General features: G+C 41.9%; 1 protein-coding gene across 2 annotated transcripts; it reads right to left on the bottom strand.

The window, feature by feature from the left end:
* Positions 1-258: 258 nt before the first annotated feature.
* On the bottom strand, positions 259-18,560 carry DDX17 (DEAD-box helicase 17). Of its 2 annotated transcripts, none has more exons than XM_032416294.1 (13): positions 18,167-18,560; positions 13,795-13,945; positions 12,800-12,899; positions 11,671-11,804; positions 11,303-11,368; positions 9,559-9,700; positions 9,025-9,185; positions 8,765-8,937; positions 8,307-8,417; positions 7,992-8,053; positions 5,950-6,009; positions 1,745-1,987; positions 259-764 (listed from the first exon to the last, which is right to left on the bottom strand). In XM_032416294.1, the coding sequence occupies exons 1-13, from the start codon at positions 18,214-18,216 to the stop codon at positions 259-261; spliced, it is 1,959 nt and encodes a 652-aa protein (XP_032272185.1). In that variant the 5' UTR covers positions 18,217-18,560. The 2 variants fall into 2 exon arrangements, with proteins under 2 accessions (XP_032272185.1, XP_032272186.1); XM_032416295.1 differs by having other exon boundaries at positions 1,751-1,987; positions 18,167-18,459.
* Between the last annotated feature and the right edge of the window lie 4,294 nt (positions 18,561-22,854).

Consider the following 22,854-nt stretch of genomic DNA (forward strand, 5'->3'; position numbering starts at 1 on the left):
GGGGGGGGGGGGGGAAACTCTTCCAGTCGGCTATATATATATGTTTTTACAAAATCTGTTATTACAGACTGGATCATTTTGGCGGACAGAAGAAACCTGGCAGTGAAGTCTAACTAATCTGCATGAAAGACAAATCACAATGGTCGGGGAAAAAAATAAAAAAGAAAAAAGAAAGAAAAGGGGAAGAGAAAAAAAAGGGAAAGACAGCGTTCCTTTAAATGTAGTAAGTCTGCACAAGTCACTACCACTCGAGTGGTTTCATTTACGTGAAGGAGGAGGGGGAGGAGGAGGAGGGGGGTATTGGTAGGCAGTCTGCCCCATGTAACCTATCATATTGGTAGCTCCCGGAGGCTGTGCAAACTGTTGTGACATCAGTGGCTGTGGCTGCTGCCCAGACCGGCCTATCCCACTAAACTGCTGGCTAGAGCTCTGTGAACTTCTCCCGGTTGAGGTGGTGCTACTAGCCCCGTAAGTGCCGGCGCCATACTCCTGGGCCGTGTAGCCACTGGTGCCATAAGCAGCTGCCCCATAGGTGCCTTGGCCATAGGTGTATTGGCCTGCTTGTGCTCCAAAGGCAGAATTTGGACTTCCATAGCCACTGCCGTTAGCATAACCGGCTCTATCGGTTTCACTACGATCCCGATAGCTCGCGGAGTCTCTCCGGCCACCATCCTTGACTCCTCGAAGCCTCCGGTCACACTCATCCTGATACATCAGATTGGGATTGTTGGCTGAAGAAGTGGTCCGGTATCGAGAACGACCTCCTGAGGGGAGGACACGAGGTATTTTTAATGCCAGATATAGAATCCAAACATAACCAGATGTAAAAACTCGTATGAGGCACGGAAGTATTCAACCTTCTTTCTTGATCTTTAGCTAGGCCAGCCTCCAAATCAGTTACTTTAAAACTTATACCCATAATCTGATTCTTTAATAGGACATTCTCAGAAGAATGGTGAACATTCAAGGTCATTCAACTTCTCCCTTTGAGAGTTTACCAAGAAACACAATCTTCAAAATAAAGGAACGACGTAAAGAAGTTTAGGTGACTTACCACAGGTTAAAAAACAAAGACAAGCAGCTAAGTTCGGACCACCCTACCCGGACCCTCTACTAGTACACAGTGGTTCTCAGACGTTGCTTGGTGGACCTAACTTCATCGGAATTACCTCACAAGCTTTGGGATCCTAGGCTCAATTCCAAACCCACTTAAAAAACAAAACCTTGTTATTTAAGAAACTTCTCAGGTAATTTTAACAGCTTCAGCATGCAGTAAGTTTGGGACAAAGTAATACCAAACTGGTAGTCAAGAAGCTCCGATCCTAGAATATTTTGCAACTATGCAATTTTCAGATCCATTAACTATGCCTAAGACCATAAAATGGTGTAAAATTACTATCTCTTAACCTGAAAAACTGAAAACCTAATATACACTGAGGCTTTTGAAGGTATTAAAAGCACCCGGAATTCAGCTTAATTCTGAACATGCACCATGTACTTCAAAACACAAAGGTCAGTTTTATTATTACCATCTACGGAAATACTGGGATGCAAGAGGAGGACAATGACAGCCGGGGCCCCCGCCAATGGTCTTACTTAGAAGAGATTATGAAAAACTACTAATCACTGCCCCTGTTATTAAGCAACATACTCAAAAACCTTCACAAGACTTGGGGAAAAAAAAAAAAGGCACAATGAGCACAAGAAGATACCTTGGCAGTACCTGGAGAACTCCAGGACTTACCCTTACCCCCTCCTCCGCCGCCTCCTCTGTGGTCCACCAACTGCATCAGTTTTGGATTGATAGCCTGATTAGCCTCTTCCAGCACTTTGATCAGCTCTCTGGCCTGCTTTAGGTTCCCTGGGGTGAAGAAGGTGTAGGCGGTGCCCTTGTTGGTGCTACGGGCTGTTCGGCCAATACGGTGCACGTAATCCTCTGAGCTGTTTGGATAGTCATAGTTGATCACAAACTTGACATCTTCCACATCTTCAAAGCCAACGGTGAGTCAGTTGGTAGGTTGATGTGGCAGGAAAGAGAAGGTAAAGGACATGCCAACAACAGGTGGGAAGCACGAATGCAGATGACAGCAAGAGGAAAGAAAATTAAGTTAGTAACCACTCTGAACAGGAACAAAAAAAGACTTATCCCAACAGAGTAAAAGAGGATTAATGATTCTTGGGACATGCACAGGAAGTGGCATCTTTATCAGCTGTAAAATCCTAAGGGAATCCCATCCAACCATCCAAACTCCTGCCTCTTCTTTATTTTAACCAATATACCGGCAGGAACCGTATCGAATTCCAGTTCCTTTTCAAAACTGGAAATGTAGAAGGTAAGTGGTACCACTGATAAGGTACAAGGTCAAATTACTTCTACTCTGTTGGGAGAAGCCTGGCAAAATCTACCAGTAATATAACAAACTTACCTTTAAACCAGTCACAGAGCAAAATGAAAAAAGAAACTTCATATACTTTATTACTACATTTTCAAGGAGACTTAATTGAAATACTTAAGATTAAAAAATGTTTGCTCTCATATTTAAAAAAACTCATCAGAGCCAAAGTTAAGTACACACCTATTTTCCTTTGCAGAATCATCCAAATTATCTTTCCCCTTTCAATTACCGCAAGAGCACATTACACTAAAATTTCACTGTACTACCAAGCCCAGCTCTGCCAAATGAGGTTTGTTTTTTTTTTTGCTCAACTCAAGGTTATTTCAACTCAGTACTTGCTTCAATATTGAAGATTGTCTACATAACCTGGGAAATTAAATAGCCAAAGAGGGTGGGAAAAACCATGAAACCTTGAGACACAGTTTAATGTTCTATCCACTGCTGGGAATTGGGTTGAATAAACCTCCTAATGCTTAAAGTATGTAAATGTTAGTGTAATGCTTTCAGCTAAATGTATATTTTTACCTACTTAAACAAACAAATCTAATATAACAAAGAATCCTAATGTTTTGTGGAAAAAAATCTGCATTTTACAAAGAATATTCAGAAAATATCCTAGATAAAACACAGATTTTTGTGATATAAATAATTAAAAAACATTCTCTGTTTGTTACCAGACCGATGCACACTCCCTCCTCCTTTGGGAAACCGCTGCAGCCGATCCCGTCTCTTTGCCTTTTATTTTTGGCGGCCTCCTTTCGAAAACTCCGCCTTCTGACACGGGACCACTGGAGCGCGGGGAGCATGCATCAAGGGTCCGTGGCAGTGAGAAGTCCCCACACACGCTCGCTCTGTGAACTGGCTTAGATGCTTCTCTGTAGCCCCATTTGGTTGCCAAGCGCCGGAGAACCTGGGTTCGGGTAAAAATTTCAGGTCCTCCAACGCCTCCCCCAAGGATAATTGGGGTGATTGTAGAAAAAAATAATTAATAAAAAAATGTAAGTTACATCCAAAGGGTCAGACTGCATCTATTGCCCAGACTGGATTAATTTCAGGGGAAAGGGGAGATGATTAAAAAAAAAAAAAAAAAAAATTCAGCTGTTATAAAGGGCCTGTGAAGAAAGGGGCATTATGTCTGTTTCTTATTACAATAAAGGCTCCTCAGTCTTTACTGACCCCTAAAGTCCTGAAATCACACCAGAAAGACGAGAAGGCAGTTATCACAGGGGGCAGCGTGAGTCTCCGGCTAGAGTCGTTGATGTAACAAAGGAAAAACAAAAACGTACAGGGCCAGGATGGATGGAAGGTGGGAGGATGGGAAATTATGCTCCATGGCCACATCTTCAGAGCTAAGATAATGCTCCTTAGTCAGTCCCATGGTGTCTGACCACAGGCGGCAGAGCAAGCTGAGAGACTGCACTGAACGCACAGAAGTGTGCTTTCCTAGCAGAAAGCACTGGGGACTGGAGTCAACAGCTCAGAAACTAAGACTTGGGAGTATTTCTGGAGGGGTTCAATAGGGAACAGACACGGTGCCAGTTCTTCACACTAGAAAGACGTCCTGTGTGTATACACAGAGAGCTGGCTGAGGGCACACAGGAGCAAGCGCAGAATTTGTTTTCTCCAGTCAAGCCTGCCCTGATGTTATCTGCGCACTGCCACAATATTATCTTGCTGCCTTTAGAGAAGATGCTGTAGCAGGGTAAGAAATTGAAAAGTTAGTGTTTTGGCCAGCTGCCTAGGATAACAACTTTTTGTCTGACAAGCCCTAGGACATGGCCTGAATATCCAATCACTAATTGGGAGGGACTGAAACTAGCCAATAGGCTCATCTAGAGCTGCTTCGGGCCAATGTAGATTTGCCTCGGCCATGTACCGAGTGATCTGCAGCTGATATCAAAGCTTCTGTTAAAAAACAAAACAAAATAAATTCAATACTTTTAGTTTCACAGTGTGTAGTTTAAACAAAAAAAAAGGAAAAATTAAAACTATCCCAGTGGAAAGGGAATAGTGGCTTCCTGAGGATGACTATCATAAAACTATGGGAAGTGAAGAACTTACCTGAAGGGAACATTTAAGAGGCCATCGCTCGACAGGAAGTGAAAAAAGGCCTGGTGACTCAGCTGAAAATTGCACCCCTGTCTGTGAGGTAGAAGCCTTCACTTTCCAGGATCTTGTAGGACCTTGGTCAGCATTCTGCCATTTTGGTGGGTTTTCCCCCTCCTTTTGATTTTTACAAGGCAGCAAACAAAGGGGCCCAAAACAAGCACTGATGCTGAGTAACAAGAAACAGACTCAGGTACCTTCCCTCTCCCCTCACTTGGGTGAGTGGGGGTGGGATGAAGAGTCTAAATTATTCTAATGGTAGCCAATTGATTTGGTTTAGAAATGCAGGGGGAAAAGGAACAAATATTTTTAATTGTCTAGGCAAGATGCACAAAGAAGCTACCAGCACATAGCAAGCCTGTTTAAAAACCACCATCACTGAAAGCTTTTGTGTAAACTGCTTTCAGGCCTCAGCCTCTTCTCCCAACAGGCCCGAGTTCTAACCGCACAGATCCAGACATGACCTCAGAGGGCACAGACAAGTTTCAGTCATGGCTGCAGGTCACCACCTCTGAAGGAGGGAATGATGAGTGCAATGTATAGAAAGCCTTCATTCTTTTGTATTCCAGTTGAACACTTATCCTCTTTATGTTAAGTATTACAAGGGAATATGGCACTTCTCACCTTACTGGGCAAGAAATTAAATACCTGTCAATAATTTTAAAGTATCTTTGTAATAGAGAAAATGTCATCTTTTTCTAATATAAAAGTTTTGAATTATACCTGTTTACCTCAGAATAACGGGATAAAGTACCACAAAATGGTTCTATAAATCTCAAATCATAATGGGTGGAAAGCTCCAAAAGAACACGAGCTTCAAATGAAGTTCTTAAATTGGAAAACAGCACATGGATGATAGGAACATGGGTGGGAAGAGGGGATAGCTGAGTGTCCATGATAATTTTACGCCAATAAATAAAATCGGGCAATGCAGATTTAATTGCTGAATGATAACATATTTATAGACTTATTAAATCCCAAGGATATATTACGTTAGCATTTATGGAATTGGACTTCCACATACATATCTAGTACAGATAGACTGGTATAGGGAGAACAACTGTGGACTCTAGCTTCTAATAGCTAGGTTTAATCAGGCTCATTCTATCCAGCCAGAATATAGAATAAAACCAGGAAGAAGCTGAGCTGTTCAACCGAGTGTCTCCTGTCCCTCTAACTGAATAGTCATGCCTAGGCCTTGCTGCAGACCAAAGCCTGTTTGTCAGGAGCAGGAAGAGACTTTGAAAATAAAAGGAAAAAAAACAAAACAAAACAAAAAAAACCAAGGTTAAAAAAAGTTGTGAGGGGGAAAAAGTCACACTTTGTATTCTTCTCTTTTAAATATTTATCTAACCACATGTATATACAACTCTAATTTGAAATGACAAACAAATCTTTAAACCAAAAGATCCATATACCATTGGCAGAGACACCTATCTATACAAACCTAGCCCACGGGAGGCTACATCTGTGGCAATGAGGATGGGAGCCTTTCCCGAACGGAACTCTGTAAAACAAGCAGAGGAGGAGGGAATGATGAGTGCAATGTAGAGAAAGCCTTCATTCTTTTGTATTCTTTCATCCTCTGAAACAGGCCTGCTGTGTGCTGGTAGCTTCTTTGTGCATCTTGCCTAGACAATTAAAAAGCCAAGTTGAAGCCAACTTGAAAGCCAAGTTATACAATCAAGGCTAAGTGATTATCTTTATAAAATGACCATACAAACATTCCTAGCTATCCAGCCTTTATTTTACCACGTTAAACTTCAAATAATGGTGTCAGAACATGCCAAACTCTTTTAAAAATTCAAGAAAAATAATACTTCTTTGAAAATAAAATCCTTATACTTTTAGCAGAGAAACAAGAGACAAAAACTACCTTTAATAATGAAATACTATTAAAACTGTGTAGTGATTTGTAACAAAATTAAAATGAGCTAGAATTGTTCCCCCTTAAATTATGACACCGAAGTTATCTTCCAAATGAAATAAAACCAAAAGTAGGGGTCAGGGGAGGAAGCAAGTTTAAAGATGTGAAATCAAAGGAGAAGTGCTACTTTCCTCTGTGAAATAACAGAAATTATGTATATTAGTCTCTGCCCCCAAGTCCTGGCCCCGAGTTCCTAAAACCCTTGTACACAGAGATGCTAGGGGAATCTTTTATTCCTAGTCTTTGACCTTGCCTGGTTCCTGACACAGAGACCCCAAGTCCCTCAGAACTTCCTGAGTGATGGGAGTATCTTTTGTGCTGAGGCACTACTTGGTGGAATCCCGGAGAGCTTGAGGATGGGGGCTCGTCACCAGAAAGACCAAGCCATGATTGTAAGAGCTTCGAACTTTCAGCCCTATCCCCCATCCCTGGAAAAGGGAAGAGGGACTGGAGATTGAGTTAATATTTATCAATCAGGCCTATGCTATGAAGGCTCCATAAAAATCCCAAAAGTAGGGCGCCTGGGTGGCTCAGTCGTTGGGCATCTGCCTTCGGCTCAGGTCATGATCCCAGGGTCCTGGGATCGAGCCCCGCATCAGGCTCCCTGCTCCACGGGAAGCCTGCTTCTCCCTCTCCCACTCCCCCTGCTTGTGTTCCCTCTCTCGCTGTGTCTCTCTGCCAAATAAATAAAATCTTAAAAAAAAATCCCAAAAGTAGGGGCGCCTGGGTGGCGTAGTCCACTGAGTGTCCAACTCTTGGTTTTGGCTTGGGTCGTGATCTCAGGGTCGTGAGACTGAGCCCTGCATAGGACTCTAAGCTCAGCACAGAGTCAGCTTGAGATTCTCTCTCCCTCTCACTCCCCCTGCTCGCCTGCTCTAAAATAAATCTTAAAAAACAAAAACACCTCCAAAAGCATAGAGTTTGGCGAGCTCTCCAGGCTGATGAACATTAGAACATCAGAACATTAACAAGGACAAGACCTTATTAAATACAGGAAGGGTGGTCTAAGTTACGAAAAATAGTTTAAATAGGCAGCATTATGGACCTTCAAGGACAGTAGAGATATGCTAAAAAAATGTCCCTAATACTCAATTACCGAGAGCATAGTTAGTCAAACTCTGACCTATGGATCAAATCTGGCAATATTTATTTTTATTATTTTACTTCAACACAGCAAGGCTCTTTCTTTACATATTGCCTATGACCATCTTTTTTTGCTACAACATCAAAGCCGAACTACTATGACATAACCACCGTACAGTCTGCAAAGCAGAAAACATTAACTTTTTTTAAAAAAAAGATTTTATTTATTCATTTGAGACAGAGAGACAGACGAGAGAGCATGAGCAGGGGGGAGAGGCAGAGGGAGAAGACTCCCCGCTGACCTGGTAGCCTGATGCGGGGCTCGATCCCAGGACCCCAGGATCACGACGTGAGCTGAAGGCAGATGCCTAACCATCTGAGCCACCCAGGCGCCCCGAAAATATTTACTTCTTGACCCTTTACAGAAAGTCTGCCCATCCCTAAAACAGAGTATGGACAATGTTTAGTTTTGAACTCACCATTAAGTACCCAATCTCTTTCTGGTTGACTCTTGTCTCCATGGATACACATAGCTGGCCAACTGTCAGAAGAAAAGTGACCAATATTTCAGAAATCTTTAAAAGAGTAAAACTAAACTTTAAAAAGAAGAGCTACCACACGGAATTGTGAAGGTTTATTAGGCTACGTGAATAGATGACTGCGTCCATCCAAAGAGCAAAGTGCGTGACAGATATTACTGAAATAGTAATACAACATTCATTATACCAATTTAGAAATTCCTACTGAACTATAAATATAAAACCTGTGGCTAATTACCTCCGTGCAGTACTCACCCATCTCTGCGCATCCTTCGAGTGAGGTCATCACATCGTCTCTTTGTCTCTACAAATATTATTGTCTTATTTTCTTTCTCAGCCATTATTTCCTCCATGAGTTGGATCAACCTGAAAACAAGACCAGCAAAAACGCATGCATTCAGAGTAGACCTCCCTATACATTATGTAGAAGCTATGTCTACAATATCAACTCCCCAAAACTACAGTACTTTCTTTTCACATTTTCTATACAGCTAATAACTATCCGAGCTGGGATTTAATTCTAAGGATCCAGAATCCTTCCTTGTAACCACAATGCTCTGGAAAATGAGATAAAGAATGGATAGTTGGAAAGCTAGTAATGCTTTTAATGTTTTGGGGCCTCAAAAAATTTCAGACTTCTTCAATGCTTTAACTCTGGGAGGATTATTAGGAAAGGTTTAACAGCATTATCAAAACAATAAAATCTCTCTTACTTGTGGTCTTTTTCACTTTCCATGCAGACATCCACAATCTGGAGGATGTTGTGGTTGGCACTCAACTCCAGATTGCCCACGTTGATCTGGGTGTAATCACGAAGGAAATCCTCTGCAAGCTGTCTTACTTCTTTTGGCCAGGTTGCGCTCCACATCAATGTCTGCCTATCAGGCTACCAGGAAAAGAAAGGCTTTCTTTTAGGCTAAGGAACCATGACAGGCAATGAGCATAAAGACAGGGTATCATCAGTTTTACACACCCTGATTTGGTCCACAATTTTACGGATCTGAGGTTCAAAGCCCATATCAAGCATCCTGTCCGCCTCATCCAATACAAGGTAAGTACATCGGCGAAGATTTGTCTTTCCTGACTCCAGGAAATCTATCAGGCGCCCAGGAGTAGCTATACAGATCTCAACACCTGTAAAACAAAACCAAAGATGTAGCTAATTAAGAAGTCTTTATATACACTGTCCAAGCCTCAGCAAACTAAGAAGCACCAGCTCTGGTGGTTGCATTCGACACTGCAGAGCACTAGCTAAATCTTAACATAATACTTGGAAAAGCATGACGTAAAGAGATTTATGTATAATCATCCAATCTCCACCAAGTTTAAGTGTCTGTGTTAAACATTCCTTTAATAGCAGTTTAACCATACCTGAGAATTTCTAAGCTCCTGAAATACTGATTCTTTTCCCAATAAGAACCCACTATTTTTCTCTCCAACTTCATTCATAAAAATTGGTAAAATGAGAAAAATCATTAATTCTTACGTTTTTGTTTTTTTAAATTACCTCTCTCCAAATCTCGAATCTGAGGACCTTTAGGAGCCCCTCCATAAATGCAAGTACTCTTCAATCTAGAACATTTGCCATAGTCATCAGCCACCTGCTGTACTTGCTGGGCAAGCTCTCTGGTAGGAGCCAGAACTAGACACTGAAACAAACACACATGTTTAAGACACCTATCCCAAGTTAAAAAAGAAAAAAAACCAAAAAGGTTATCTAAACTCTTTTTCTATTGTCTAACCTGGTACTTTAAAATTATGTGAGGGGGTGGGGAAGGCAGAGAGTTTAAGACAGTACACTGGAGTGTGGCAAAAAACTGAGAATATTTAGCATGTGAACTGATGGGTCTACTTTTTTTTTTTTAAGATTTTATCTATGAGAGACAGAGAGAGCGCACATGAGAGGGGGAGGGTCAGAGGGAGAAGCAGACTCCCTGCCGAGCAGGGAGATCGATGCGGGACTCGATCCAGGGACTCCAGGATCATGACCTGAGCAGAAGGCAGTCGCTCAACCAACTGAGCCACCCAGGCACCCGGGTTTACTTTTGATACATGATTCATTCATTATAGTCTGTGTGCTATTTAAGTGGATTTACAGATTGCATTACCTAGTTTTAACTAAACAACTCTCACAAAATGAACAAGTAGCTTTAACCATGGATCAAATATTAAGAAAAAACCAAATGAATAAGGAAATAGCAAAGCAGACACTTTTCTGACTTCTAGTTTAAGCTTTTAGCCTAACACATTAGGCAAAAACAATGACTTACACACAATCAAAACAACACAAAATTAAAACTCTTTGAGGGCGCCTGGGTGGGTCAGTTGGTTAAGCGACTGCCTTCGGCTCAGGTCATGATCCTGGAGTCCCAGGATCGAGTCCCGCATTGGGCTCCCTGCTCGGCAGGGAGTCTGCTTCTCCCTCTGACCCTCCCCCCTCTCGTGCTCTCTCTTCCGTTCTCTCTCTCTCAAATAAATAAATAAAATCTTTAAAAAAAAAAAAAAAAAAAAACTCTTTGAAAGAGATTATCATATACACTGTTAACAACACATCCTGGTCTGTGTACAGATCCATGAGATATTAGCTAACAATAATGAAGCTAATTCTATTAGCCATATGGAATATATTTCATACTGCAAAGTAATGTATTATTCTTTTTTGAATATTCTGAGACACACTGTAATAATGTACCTATCTGTAAAAACACAGCAAATGCAAGCTCAATTTTTTTTAAAGATTTTAAGTAATCTCTACACCCATCATGGGGTTCCAACTCACAACCCTGAGCTCAAGAGCTGCATACTCTATTGAGCCAGTCAGGCACCCCTTGATTTTTAAAAAACAGGTTAAGAATATATTAAAAATGTTTCATAACCACTACGCACATTTTATAGAAAGTAGCGTTAAGTGAAAATAATCAAACCAGAAAACCATACTGCCCTTTGTTAAACATTTACAAAAGTATTACTTAACCACAAAGAATACACATCCTAAATCTGACTTACATACACATGGCAGTATGTGTATGACTAGTTCAAATTCAAACTCAGCCACTTAACAGCTGTATGACTTTGGACTAGTCATTTAATAGCACTGTTATCAAAATTTTATCAGTAAGATGAGGATAACATCATTTCTACATATGGAGGGTGGGTTTGAGAATGAAATCTGAAATCACACGCAAAGCACAGTGCCTGAAACACAGTTATCTTTAAATTGTGGTTATTTTTAGAATTATAAACACACTTACAATCGGGCCATCTCCCCTTTCCAGGTACGGCTGGTGGTTAATATGGACAATTGCAGGCAGCAAATACTGGGGGGGAGGTGGGGAGAGAGAAAAACAGTCTTATTCCAAAACTAAGCCATTATCCTAAATTATCACAGTTAATTGATAATGCCTAACCACAAAAGTGAAAACAGAACTCACAACTGTTACACGTTTTGTGCAATGTAAATTAGAACACAAAATACTCGCACACATTTCCCGTAGCTAAGAAACCTGAAATATTACCTACACTATCTGAATTACAATTTTCTAAGAATTAAGAATTAACAGGATAATCATAATAGCAAAGTAAGTTACCACAATGTTAACATTCCCTAGCTGGTACGTACCGCCAGTGTCTTCCCAGAGCCAGTCTGAGCGATGCCCACCATATCTCGGCCACTGAGAGCCAAGGGAAATCCCTGGCACTGAATCGGAGTTGGTTCTGTAAAGTGCTGATCCATCAACACATCCATTACATATTCTGTTAGGGAATAGATGTCAGTGCTTTTAAGTAAAACTAAGGACACAGCCAATAGAATTCTTTTTTTTTTTTTTAAGATTTTATTTATTTGAGAGCGAGCGAGCCAGCCAGCCAGAGAGCACGAGTGGAGGGGAGGGGCAGAGGGAGAAGCAGACTCCCCACTGAGCAGGGAGCCCGATGCGGGGCTCTATCCCAGGACCCTGGGATCACGACCCGAGCCGAAGGCAGACGCTTAACCGACTGAGCCACCCAGGCACCCCACAGCCAATAGAATTCTAAAACTGTTCAACTCATTGAAAGATTAACCCAGCTTCGTCTCTCTCCAAGAGAAGTGCTGTTTCTTTCTTTAGTTACTGAATCTCTGACCTGCTGACTACTACCTCTCAGAGGACTGCTGCCTTAGCTATCTACCCTTCCCTTCAATACTTTAAAACCATTGCCCAAAAGTCTCTAACAGAGCATGGACACACGGTTGTTAGTCACATATTGTTTGCCAAGTTATACCCAGCTAGAAGACAATTTCATTCTGTTTTCTAAAAGGTAGAGGCAAAACTAGGGGAAGATGAAAAACTCAAAGTTTTAAAACGAAGAACAGAGAAGCATAAAAAATCTCTCATGCAACAATACAGCATTTACTTCCAGCCTTGAATTTAATATTACTTTTTCTTTTTTAAGACTTTATTTATTTGACAAGAGACAGCGAGAGAAGAAACACAAGGAGGGGGAGTGGGAGAGGGAGAAGCAGGCTCCCCACTGAGCAGAGAGCCTGATGCGGGGCTCGATCCCAGGACCCTGGGATCATGACCTGAGCCTAAGGCAGACGCTTAACGATTGAGCCACCCAGGCGCCCCTACTATTACCACCTTTGTGAAAGGTTTCTACTTGCCTCTTCAACAAAATACTGAGCCTGAATCAAAACCTTTAAATAAGCCATTACCCATGTTTACCATTCAATAAAATTTAACAATTACAATCCTGGTTTGAAGAACACTTACGTGGGAAGTTAGCATGATGGAAGGCAAATACAGGTTTAGGACAAACATCTCCCCCCCTCACTGTAATTTCCTTCTTTCGACGTAGTTCATCAACCTCATACTATGGAAGAAAAAGTAAAAAAAAACAAATAAGTTATTCTAAACATGCAAAACTTTATGTTCCAGTCAAGCTGAACAATGATCTAATCTACAATTACACTGGAAAATACGTTTAACAGTTCTGATAGTGCTTTCATATATATTTAACTTCAACCAATTTGTAAGGATCCTCCCAACTTCTTGAGTCAATGAAGCAAGTGATAAGAGTTCTATTTTGCCCATGAGAAAACAGATACTCAGAAATATTAAAAGTAATTTGCCCAAGGTCAGAACTAGGAAGAGGGAGAAATAGTGGAACTTGGGACCAAGTGCTCTTGCCATCATACCTTTTTTTGAATGAGTAACCATTTCATGAGTAGAGTCCAAAATAATCACAATGAGATTAAAAAAAAACCAGAAGTATATTATGCCAATGTTTTATTTTTTTTGAAAGATTTTATTTATTCAACAGAGAGAGAGCACGAGAAGGGGAGAGGGGGCAGAAAGTGAGGGAGAAGCAGGCTCAGGGAGCCTGACACGAGGCTCGATCCCAGGACCCTGGGATCATGACCTAAGCCGAAGGAAGACACTTAACCAACTGAGCCACCTAGGCGCCCCTATGCCAGTGTTTTAAACTTAACTTCGTAGATGAAAGGACGTGAACCTCATATACAGTTAAAATCTCATACATGACAAATCGGGAAGCATAGCCAATAAATGAGAACCAACAATAGATTGGGTATATATTTAAACTATTTCCTCCTTTGAGTACCAGTAATCTTACAAAGAATCTAACAAAATACCACACAAGAATAAAACATCTAACAGCTGTAAAGTCTGCCTATACAGTATGTCAACTTGGTCATTATTGTGCATAGAAAAAAAGGTAAATAAATCAATCAATCCCCAAAACTTACCGGAGTCAGCCTTGCCACTTCTGGATGCTCTACATAAAAATTCTTCTCAAACTTGGGGAGCTCACTCAAATCCCATTTCTTTTTACGTAAACGCTCCCCAGGATTACCAAATTTCTTCGGGGGAAGGCCACCACCACCTCTTGCACCAAATCTAGAAACATAAACATTTTTAGTTTATTAGTATTTTAAAAGCAATATACCTTAGGTGGCATAAAAACAAGCAAAAAGATTTTCTCTTAGGATACTACCAGCCCCCTCCAAAGAGTATTTTTTTTATTCTTATTCAAAGGTATGGAGAAACCGTTTGTAAAACTTCCGTTACTATCCAGTAATACTGTTACAGGTATGATTACAATAGGTGAAAAATTAAAAACTCCTATGTTTAGAAAAATATAGGGATTACAACCAGATTCTGGAATGACTGAAAAGGTGTGAATTTTTATTTTGCCTCTTAGGTATGATTTTGAACAATTTAACTTCTCTGTACCCATTTCTTATGTAGACATAATACTACCACTTATTTCAGAGACTGAGAGGAAGTGCTTAAGAAAGTATCTGGCAAACTAAGCGCTAAGTACAAGTTAGCATAACTGTATTCATTCAATGTTACTGTAGTAACTGCAGTAACCGTAGTTACTGTACCAGGTACTGTTTCAAGTGGTGATGGAGACATAAACTGAAAAAAAAAAACAGAAGTCTCTATTCCTGTGTAATATTCAGACGTGTAGGCAAGGGAAGACATTAGTTTATGTCTAAAGGCAACAGTGTGGACAGGTAAAAAAAAAAAAATACTGCAAGCCAAGGTGCTCCACACTTGCAACAGTTTTGTTGAACCTTTTATCTAGATTGTGTGATAAGCATTCCTATTATCTGCTAATAAGGAAAACTAGGGCCCCTCTAAGACTAGGAGGCTACTCTTCACCTTTAGTTTATGCTAATGAATAGCGAGAACTGACTTATGACCTCTTCATCTCCACCTTTACTTTCTTTTTGTTCCCAGGGAACTATATTAACTATAAATTTACCCAGAAAATATTAGTCTTATTTAAGGTTTTACTTAAGTTCATTCTTTTTAGTAATCTCTACACCAAACGTGGGGTTCAACCTCAAGATCAAGAGTCACCTGCTCCACTGAGCCTGCCAGGCACCCCTTACTTAAGGTTTAAAAAACTCAAACAAATTTAAAGCCAACCTTTGTTTTATCTAACATTCCTAACAGACAAGTTCAATTGGAATACAAATGACCACTAAGCGAACTTGCAATTTTCTAACTTTTCCTAGAACATGAAGATGGTCTTCATTTTTTGTATTTCAACCTATTAAGTGTGGGGCATTGTTTTGTATACAAGTATACACTTACACTGTTTTCATTCCGTTTCCTTACTCCCGAATTTGAATTTAACTTCCCTTTTCCACTCTAACCCACTCGTAACATCATCTTGCAGATGGTTCCACTTTATAATTGACAGGCAGTAGCTGTATTATTTTAAAGGGCCTCAATTTCCTGGAATTCAAAGTGATCCTAAAACTTACTCAGCTAGACATTTCTCTAAATACAAACATACAAAGACTGATGGTGGGAAATTTTCTTGGGACCACTGAGTATCTACACTCAACAGGTACAACTTGATGGATTCCATTTATACTACTTAACTGGTAAGAGAGATCAGGAATCAAAACAGAAGCAAAGAAATATACATATATTGAAGATACAGGATCAATGACATCTTCAACTTGCCCTCAGGCCCAAAGCTCAATACTGAATAGCAGACAATCAAAGACCACCTGGATCAACCCCCCCCTTTACAAATGATGCAACTAACACAGATCTAAATAGGTAAGCCAAATCTTTAGATTGTCAGCTTAGTTTATAATAATTTATGTGGTTCCTAGAAGGTGCTGTTTCAATGCTGCTCCTGCACTCCAAAGCTACCCAAACCTTAAACTAATGATCTACAAGAAAACAGAACTCTGGAAAGTAACATTCCTTTTAAGGCTTATTCAACAGAAGACGTTTTTCCCATCTCCCTATTGCCTTGATTATTTAACCAAGACATATCATTCTATACTACATATATAATTTGAAACATGGGGTTCTTTAAAAATACGCGGTCTCCCACCATAATTAAAGCTTACCTCAATATTCAAGATAGCCTTTTACAGAATTTTTTAGCACATTCTTGCCATCCTTCAAAGATGCACATATCCTAATCCCTGGCATACTATACTGCTCATTAGATATTTTGATTGCTTTGCAATAAATGCAGCTCTGAAGATTTATATATTAACATGCAACATCATGCTAGTTTAAATGTACACAGCACATCACTTTTGGATTTTCCATGTACACACACAGACCTCACTTTCATTCCCTTTTCAAAATAATAATCCATTTCAGCTCTGTAACATTAAGAATATAGCAACCCAAATCATAAATGAAATTTCATGGCAAATGTAGAATTAGGACACAGATCTTATGAAAAAGTGCCATTGTTTGAAAAGAAGTTTTTCAAGCTTTAAAAAAAAGTCACCTGATAGTCAATATGGGGTAAAGTATGGATCAGTAATTCACTTTTCAAATAATTTATTTTTATTGTTAAAACATATATATGGTTAAATTATTCAACACCCACTGTGAAGAAATAAAACATGCAGTACCTTGGTAGCTCCCTGTGCCTATTTCAAGTTTACAAACCCCGTAACTATCACCTCCAATTTTGCTTTTTAGAGTCTTGTCCTATGTATCCTCATAGGTATTATCCTTTTACCACGACTTGCTTTTTCACTCCACGTTTGTGAGTCATCCGTGTTGATGCGTGGTTTTTCTTTTCACTGCTGTATTGTATTCTACTGTATGAATACCCACACTTTAACAGAGACGAGCAGTTCCCAATACTGTCACAAACAGTGCTGGTATAAACATTTTTGTACATGAATGCTGGGGAACACGTACAAGGATTTCTCTAGGCTTTAGTGTATGGGGTATAAAGCTCAAGAGGAATTACTGGGTCATTTTCTACTAGGTAATGTCAAATTCTTTGTCTTAAGTGGTTGCACTGAAATTCACTTTTAAATATAGCTATACTGTGAAACACTAAGCAAACATTCCACTTCTAGCCCTCCAAATTTAACACTACGATCAAGTATTTTCCTTCCTAACAAGGTATAAAGTAATCCTTTTTATTTTGTAATTCAAGTGATAACTGAGGTGCTTGTGACTAGAAGGTCTGGGACTTCTGTATCTGAACCACAAAAGACAAAAATGTTTGGAGAAAATACCATTAACAGAACACCTACTACAAAGAGACAATTTCACATAGTATCTTAATTCCCGAGAACAATGCAAAGTAAAGGCAATTACTTATGCCCATCTTCAGTTGAGAAAACAGGCTCACAAAGGTCCAGGATCTTGCACAAAGTCACGTATGTTAATAACTGGCGTTCCATTACTTTTTATCCAAAGATAAGATGTTTATTACAAAAAGTAACAGCACAAACGAACATGAATCTCTTAAGTAACTTTTTCCTTTAACTGATGTTAAGATTTCAATCTCAGTATCTGGGAAGACTTCAGGTTTAATCTTGTTAACTTTCAACCGTGGCATTATCATCCCATCAAAAACTTTCTAGTCAGGCCGAGAAAACTCTAATACCCCAGTCCAAGTGGAGAAAAGGAATATGCGGAGGAACCCTATAGCAAAAATAAAACAAAAAACCTCTCCCTCCTCAAATATGATCATTTAGATGGCAAACAATTCCATTGCTTTACTCTTCAATGTCGATACCTGAAATACGACTAAAGGGGATCTAAAGATATATTTAAAAAACTAGAAATCAGCCTTTTGGTCTCGTTAGTTTCCAGTTCTATTAACAGTGATCTCTGGCGACAGATAACGTAAGGGAAGCCATTTGGCGTCAAGATTTTCCCAGGCCGCATTCGAAGACCTCCTCCTCTTCTCAGCAGAACATCCGTGTTTTACAGATGAGCGCTGAGGCCTGGAGATCAAATGACTTGCCCAAATCCGCCGGGCTCGAAAGCCGGGCAGCGAGGCGAGGCCCGGCCGGGTCTGCGGCGCCTCGCGCTCCCCGCCACGACGGCGGTCCGCAAGGAGGGGCTGGGGCGTCGCCAGGCCGCCGCCCCCCAGCCGGGTCACCCGTGATCCCGGGGCGCAGGCCCACCCGCAGGCCCGCGCACCAAACCGCTATTATGTCCCAGGACGCCTCGCCTCCCGGAGTCGGGGGCGTCGCTCCCAGGCCCGCAGTCCGCTCCAGGTCTCCCGCTCGGCCGCAGGCTGCGGTCTCCTCGGGAAACCTTCCCCCCACCCCCGGCCCACGCACACGCGAGGCCTTCCCTCTCCCCCTCCCCCCTTACCCTCCACGGTCACGATCCCGGTCCCGGTCCCCAAAGCCGCCTCCGCGCATGGTCCCAAACGGATAGAGATCTGGGAGCGGGGCACGGATGGCCGGGCTCGGGAGGGCCTGCGGCTCCGGTCTGGTGACGACCGATGGCGGCGGCGCCTCCGCTGTTGGGGCGGCGGCAGGCGCGGCGCTCTCTCGCTCCGACGCGCTGTCTCCCGTCGCAGACGCCACCGTCGCCGCCTCTCTCGTCGGAGACGGGAGCAAAACACAGAGAATCGGGGTTATAAAAACAGTGGGTAGGTTTGGCTACGCTCAAACCCGGCAGTGCCGTGGTTTAGGCGTCTCCTTCCTTCCCAGCGACTGCACAAAATGGCGGCCGGCGCTGAGACTGCTCCAGCTTAACGCTACGTACGTCGGAGACGATACGTAAACAGCGCCTTGGAATAGCCCGAGGGCTTGGCGGAGTACTAAGGGTATTCTTGGAAGCATTTTACGTCAGTTGCGCAGACGGGTACAATTTGCAGTCCGTAGAAGAAAAATAAAGTACGGAGCGGGCGTAGAGTTCTCGCGCCACCTGAACTAGAACGTGGGGTGGGGTGAGGGGAAGAGCCTCCGGTGCGACGTAACATTCTTTGCGTCGTTACCCGGCCCACTATTGCGAAGATGCGCAGTGTGCGTAACGCATTCTGTTTGGAGAATAGAGGATTTTGCCGGTTCCGAACCCGAGACGGAACGCGGGCCTCCTTGTGCAAGTTGCTTTGCAGACACAATAACTGTCCTCCATGTTGTAGTCGTCAAATGTCAGGGTCTTCAGGCATCTTAAGCCCGGGCAGGTCTTCAGGGTCCCTGGCTGGCGCTCCTAGATGGCCCTGCCGGCTCCCTGGCCGCGCCAGCCTGGGCCTGCCGTCACTGGCCGCGCGCCCCGGCGCCATTTTCTTTCGGTTGCCTGTCGCTGCGCTGCCCCCGGCAGCCATGATGGATGCTCCTTGTCCGTTCTTTCAGGAGGTGATCGGTTGACGACGTCCCAGTTAGGTTAAAGCACTCCCTACTGCACTTGGTTCACACTGAGGTGCATTTTCTGAGCAGAATATTTACACTATCCCCGGCTGAGCACAGCTGACTAACAACCAAAACGTGGGTCGAGCTCCTGTTGAGGTAGACACCTGGGTCCCTTGGTCGCCATTCCTCGGCGCTGCCTCAGGAGATCTTGGCCGGCCCGTAGCGCTCTCCCCAGACGAGAAGGGTTAAAAGTGGTGGCCTTTACACACAGAAAAGGTGAAGGCATAAGCACGTGTTTTTAACCAGGCCAGGCCGCGTTCCTCTTGATTCCTTCTGAGCTGGTTTCCGATTTGCTGCTTGCTTCTCCCTCAGACTGAAGTTGACAGGCTCGCAAGCCTGGCTAGATAGCGTCGCACAATTGTCGAGCAGCCAAGGCCCTCGGAGAGCAGCTCGTCCGACTTCTCTTTTATTTCTACAGATGGGTGCAAGGGGGGAGATTTGAGGTCCCTCATTGTGGGGGCCGAGTGTTGTCTCCTACTCTGTTGTGAATGTTTCCCAAATTATTACAAAAGGACCATAAGGAAAGGAGCTTCGTGACAAGCCGTTCACATGTCTCTGGGGCCGCAATCGGAATCACTGGACAGGTGTTGAACGCTATATGGGCCAAGCACTGTGCTAGGGCCAACACATGGGTTCCTGCCCTCATGGCGTTTATACCCTCGTGGGGGAGATAGGACAATAAATCTTTATGTTATTTAAATATCGCTAACTAAAATAGAAAAATAAAGCAGGGAAAGGGGATAGTGTTTCTGTGCCTGTGGGGGAGGGGAGTATATGGGTGTCATAGTGTTACATGGGGTGCCCTGGGGGAAGGCCTCCCTAATCAAATGACATTTGAGCAGAGCCCTAAAGGGAGGGAGCTAGCCTTGCTGGCACAGGAAAGAGCATGTGCAAAGGCCCTGAAGCAGAATGTGACTGGCTATAGCAAAGAGGAAAGACTGGAGAGGACCAGATTTGAAGGATTTGTAGGCTGCTGTAACACTTTGTCTTTTCTTTTCAGTAAAATGGAAATGTCTAGAAAGTTTTTAGAGTGACACAGTATAAGGACCCCTATGACTACCGTACAGAGAATGAATTGAGAGTGAGCTAGGGCAGAGGCAGGAAGATTGATTAGGAGGCTAGTGCAGTATTTCAGGCAAGAGATGATGGGGCTTGGTACAGATTAATAGGAATGGGTAAAGAAGAAATGGTCTGAATGAAAATTTAGCCAACGATCTGCTGATGGGTGGGGTATGAAGGAAAGAAGACTCAAGGATAACCTTGTAGGAATGATACAACAATTAAGCTCCTGTGATTTAGACCTGTACAGGCACTGAAGGAATGATTTGGACTGTTTTGCCTATTTATCATACATGCTAAGCAATTCAATCTGAGGCTCTCTATATAACAATAAATAATTTATAAAGTAAGGTAGGTCCACTGAAACCCTCCCTATGTTTTGCTGAGGGAAAATAATTCATATTTTGCTACTAGATAGATCCCTATATTATAGAATCTCATAGCTCCTTTGTCTTCATAAAGCTTTTCACAGTATGTAATTATATATTTATGTCATTATTTGGTTAATACCACCTCAAAAAAAAAAAGTGAACTTTTAGTTTTCCTATGGCAGACAAGTTTTTTTTTTTTTTTGAAGATTTTATTTATTTATTTAATTGAGAGAGAGAGAGAGAGAGAGAGACAGCGAGAGAGGGAACACAAGCAGGGGTAGTGGGAGAGGGAGAAGCAGGCTTCCCGCGGAGCAGGGAGCCCGATGTGGGGCTCGATCCCAGGACCCTGGGATCATGACCTGAGCCGAAGGCAGTCGCTTAACCAACTGAGCCACCCAGGCGCCCGACAAGTTTTTTATTATAAAGTGAATCCATAGTATGCATTTCTCATTCTTGATATATCTGTTTTCTTACCAAAGATGGTTGAAGCTTATTACATTTTTTCTAAACACAGAGAAAGATTTTCATTAAGTAGAGAGGTCAGAGAACCTAGGAATTTCATTAGTAATAGCCAAGACTGTTGGGAAAAAGGAAATATGCTTTGCTCACTTCATCTTTTTTTGAAACCTAAGCACTTACCATATGATCCAGTAATTATGCTCCTTGGTATTTACTGTAAGATTTGAAAACTTACATCCACACAAAAACCTGCACACGGATGTTTATAGCAGCTTTATTCATAATTGCCAAAACTTGGAAGCAACCAAGATGTCCTTCAGTAGGTGAACAGATAAACGGTGTTACGTCAGGGCAGAGGAATATTATTCAGCAAAAAAAAAAAGAAAAAAGAAATGAGCTATCAAGCCATAGAAAGACATTGACAAATCTTAACTGTGTATTACTAAGTGAAAGAAGCCAATCTAAAAAGGCTATATGCTGTATGATTCTAACTACATAACATTCTGGAAAAGGCAAAACTATGAAGACGATAAACAGATCAGTGATTGCCAGGGGTTAGCAAGAGGGAGGGATGAATAGATGGAGTACAGAGGATTTTTAGGACAGTGAAACTATTCTGTGTGGTACCATGATGGTGAATACATATCATTACACATTTATCCAAACCCAGAGAATGTATAACATTAAGAATGAACCATAATGTAAACTATGGACTTCGGGTGACGATGACATGCCAATGTAGGTTCGCCAATTGTAATGAATGTGGAAGTGTTGATAATAGCCCTGCATTGATGTGGGAAACAAAGGCAAAAGAAAAATTAAATTTCCTGACTCCCTACAGCCCACTGACAAGTCCTTGGAACAGGCAGAGGGACATTCCTCTAGGAACTCAACATGTTAATACTTTGTTAATGGCAAAAGGCAACCTTAGCCCAATCCTCAGGATCCTATAAGTCTACTTTAACATATAAAAATTCCTTTGGAAATTTCCTTTATCTCTACCCCCCAAGATACATGTTGGCAGTCATCCCCCAAGCATAACACCCACCGATATACATCTGAAGGGTCTCATGACTAAGGTTTTCTTAGTAATAAATGACCTTTTCCTAACAATAGCTAGCTCCCTCAAGGTCCTAGAAACCTTGTTTCCAAAATTCCTTAGAGACTTACACTATCCCTAACCTCCTCCCAACTTGAAAGTATATAATAGGCCGCTCCTCGCTACCCCAATGAAGCTCTTTCTGCCCACAGGTCCTGTCTCCGTGCTTTAATAAAACCACCTTTTTGCACCAAAGACATCTCAAGAATTCTTTCCTGGCCATCAGCTCTGAACCCCAACATCTTTCCTACATCATGCATGTGTGGGGCAGGAGGTATATAGGAAATCTCTGGACCTTCCTCTCAATTTTATTGTAAACTTAAAATTTCTCTAAAAAAAGTAAAGCCTTAAAAAAAACCCTAAGAACTGATGGCTATTGTGTACTCATGCCCACTGCATCCTAGGCATGTGCTATGAGCTTTATTTTATTCTCATCTGTAAATGAGATAATAGTACCGCATAGGATTTTAGAAGGAGCAAATGAAAATACCACTCAGAGTGGTGCCTGGCACATAACACTCAATAAATGTTACCAGTCATCAGCTCTCCACTTTCTTGGATGAGAAAGCTGAGGCTTAGGAGGCTAAGTCATTCACCTAGGGTCACACAGCAATTGGCTTAGTTGGGACTCAAACTTAGGTGCTCTAGCTAGGT

This window comes from Phoca vitulina, unplaced genomic scaffold (assembly GCF_004348235.1).
Source record: "Phoca vitulina isolate PV1807 unplaced genomic scaffold, GSC_HSeal_1.0 scaffold19, whole genome shotgun sequence".
Classification (NCBI taxonomy): domain Eukaryota; kingdom Metazoa; phylum Chordata; class Mammalia; order Carnivora; family Phocidae; genus Phoca; species Phoca vitulina.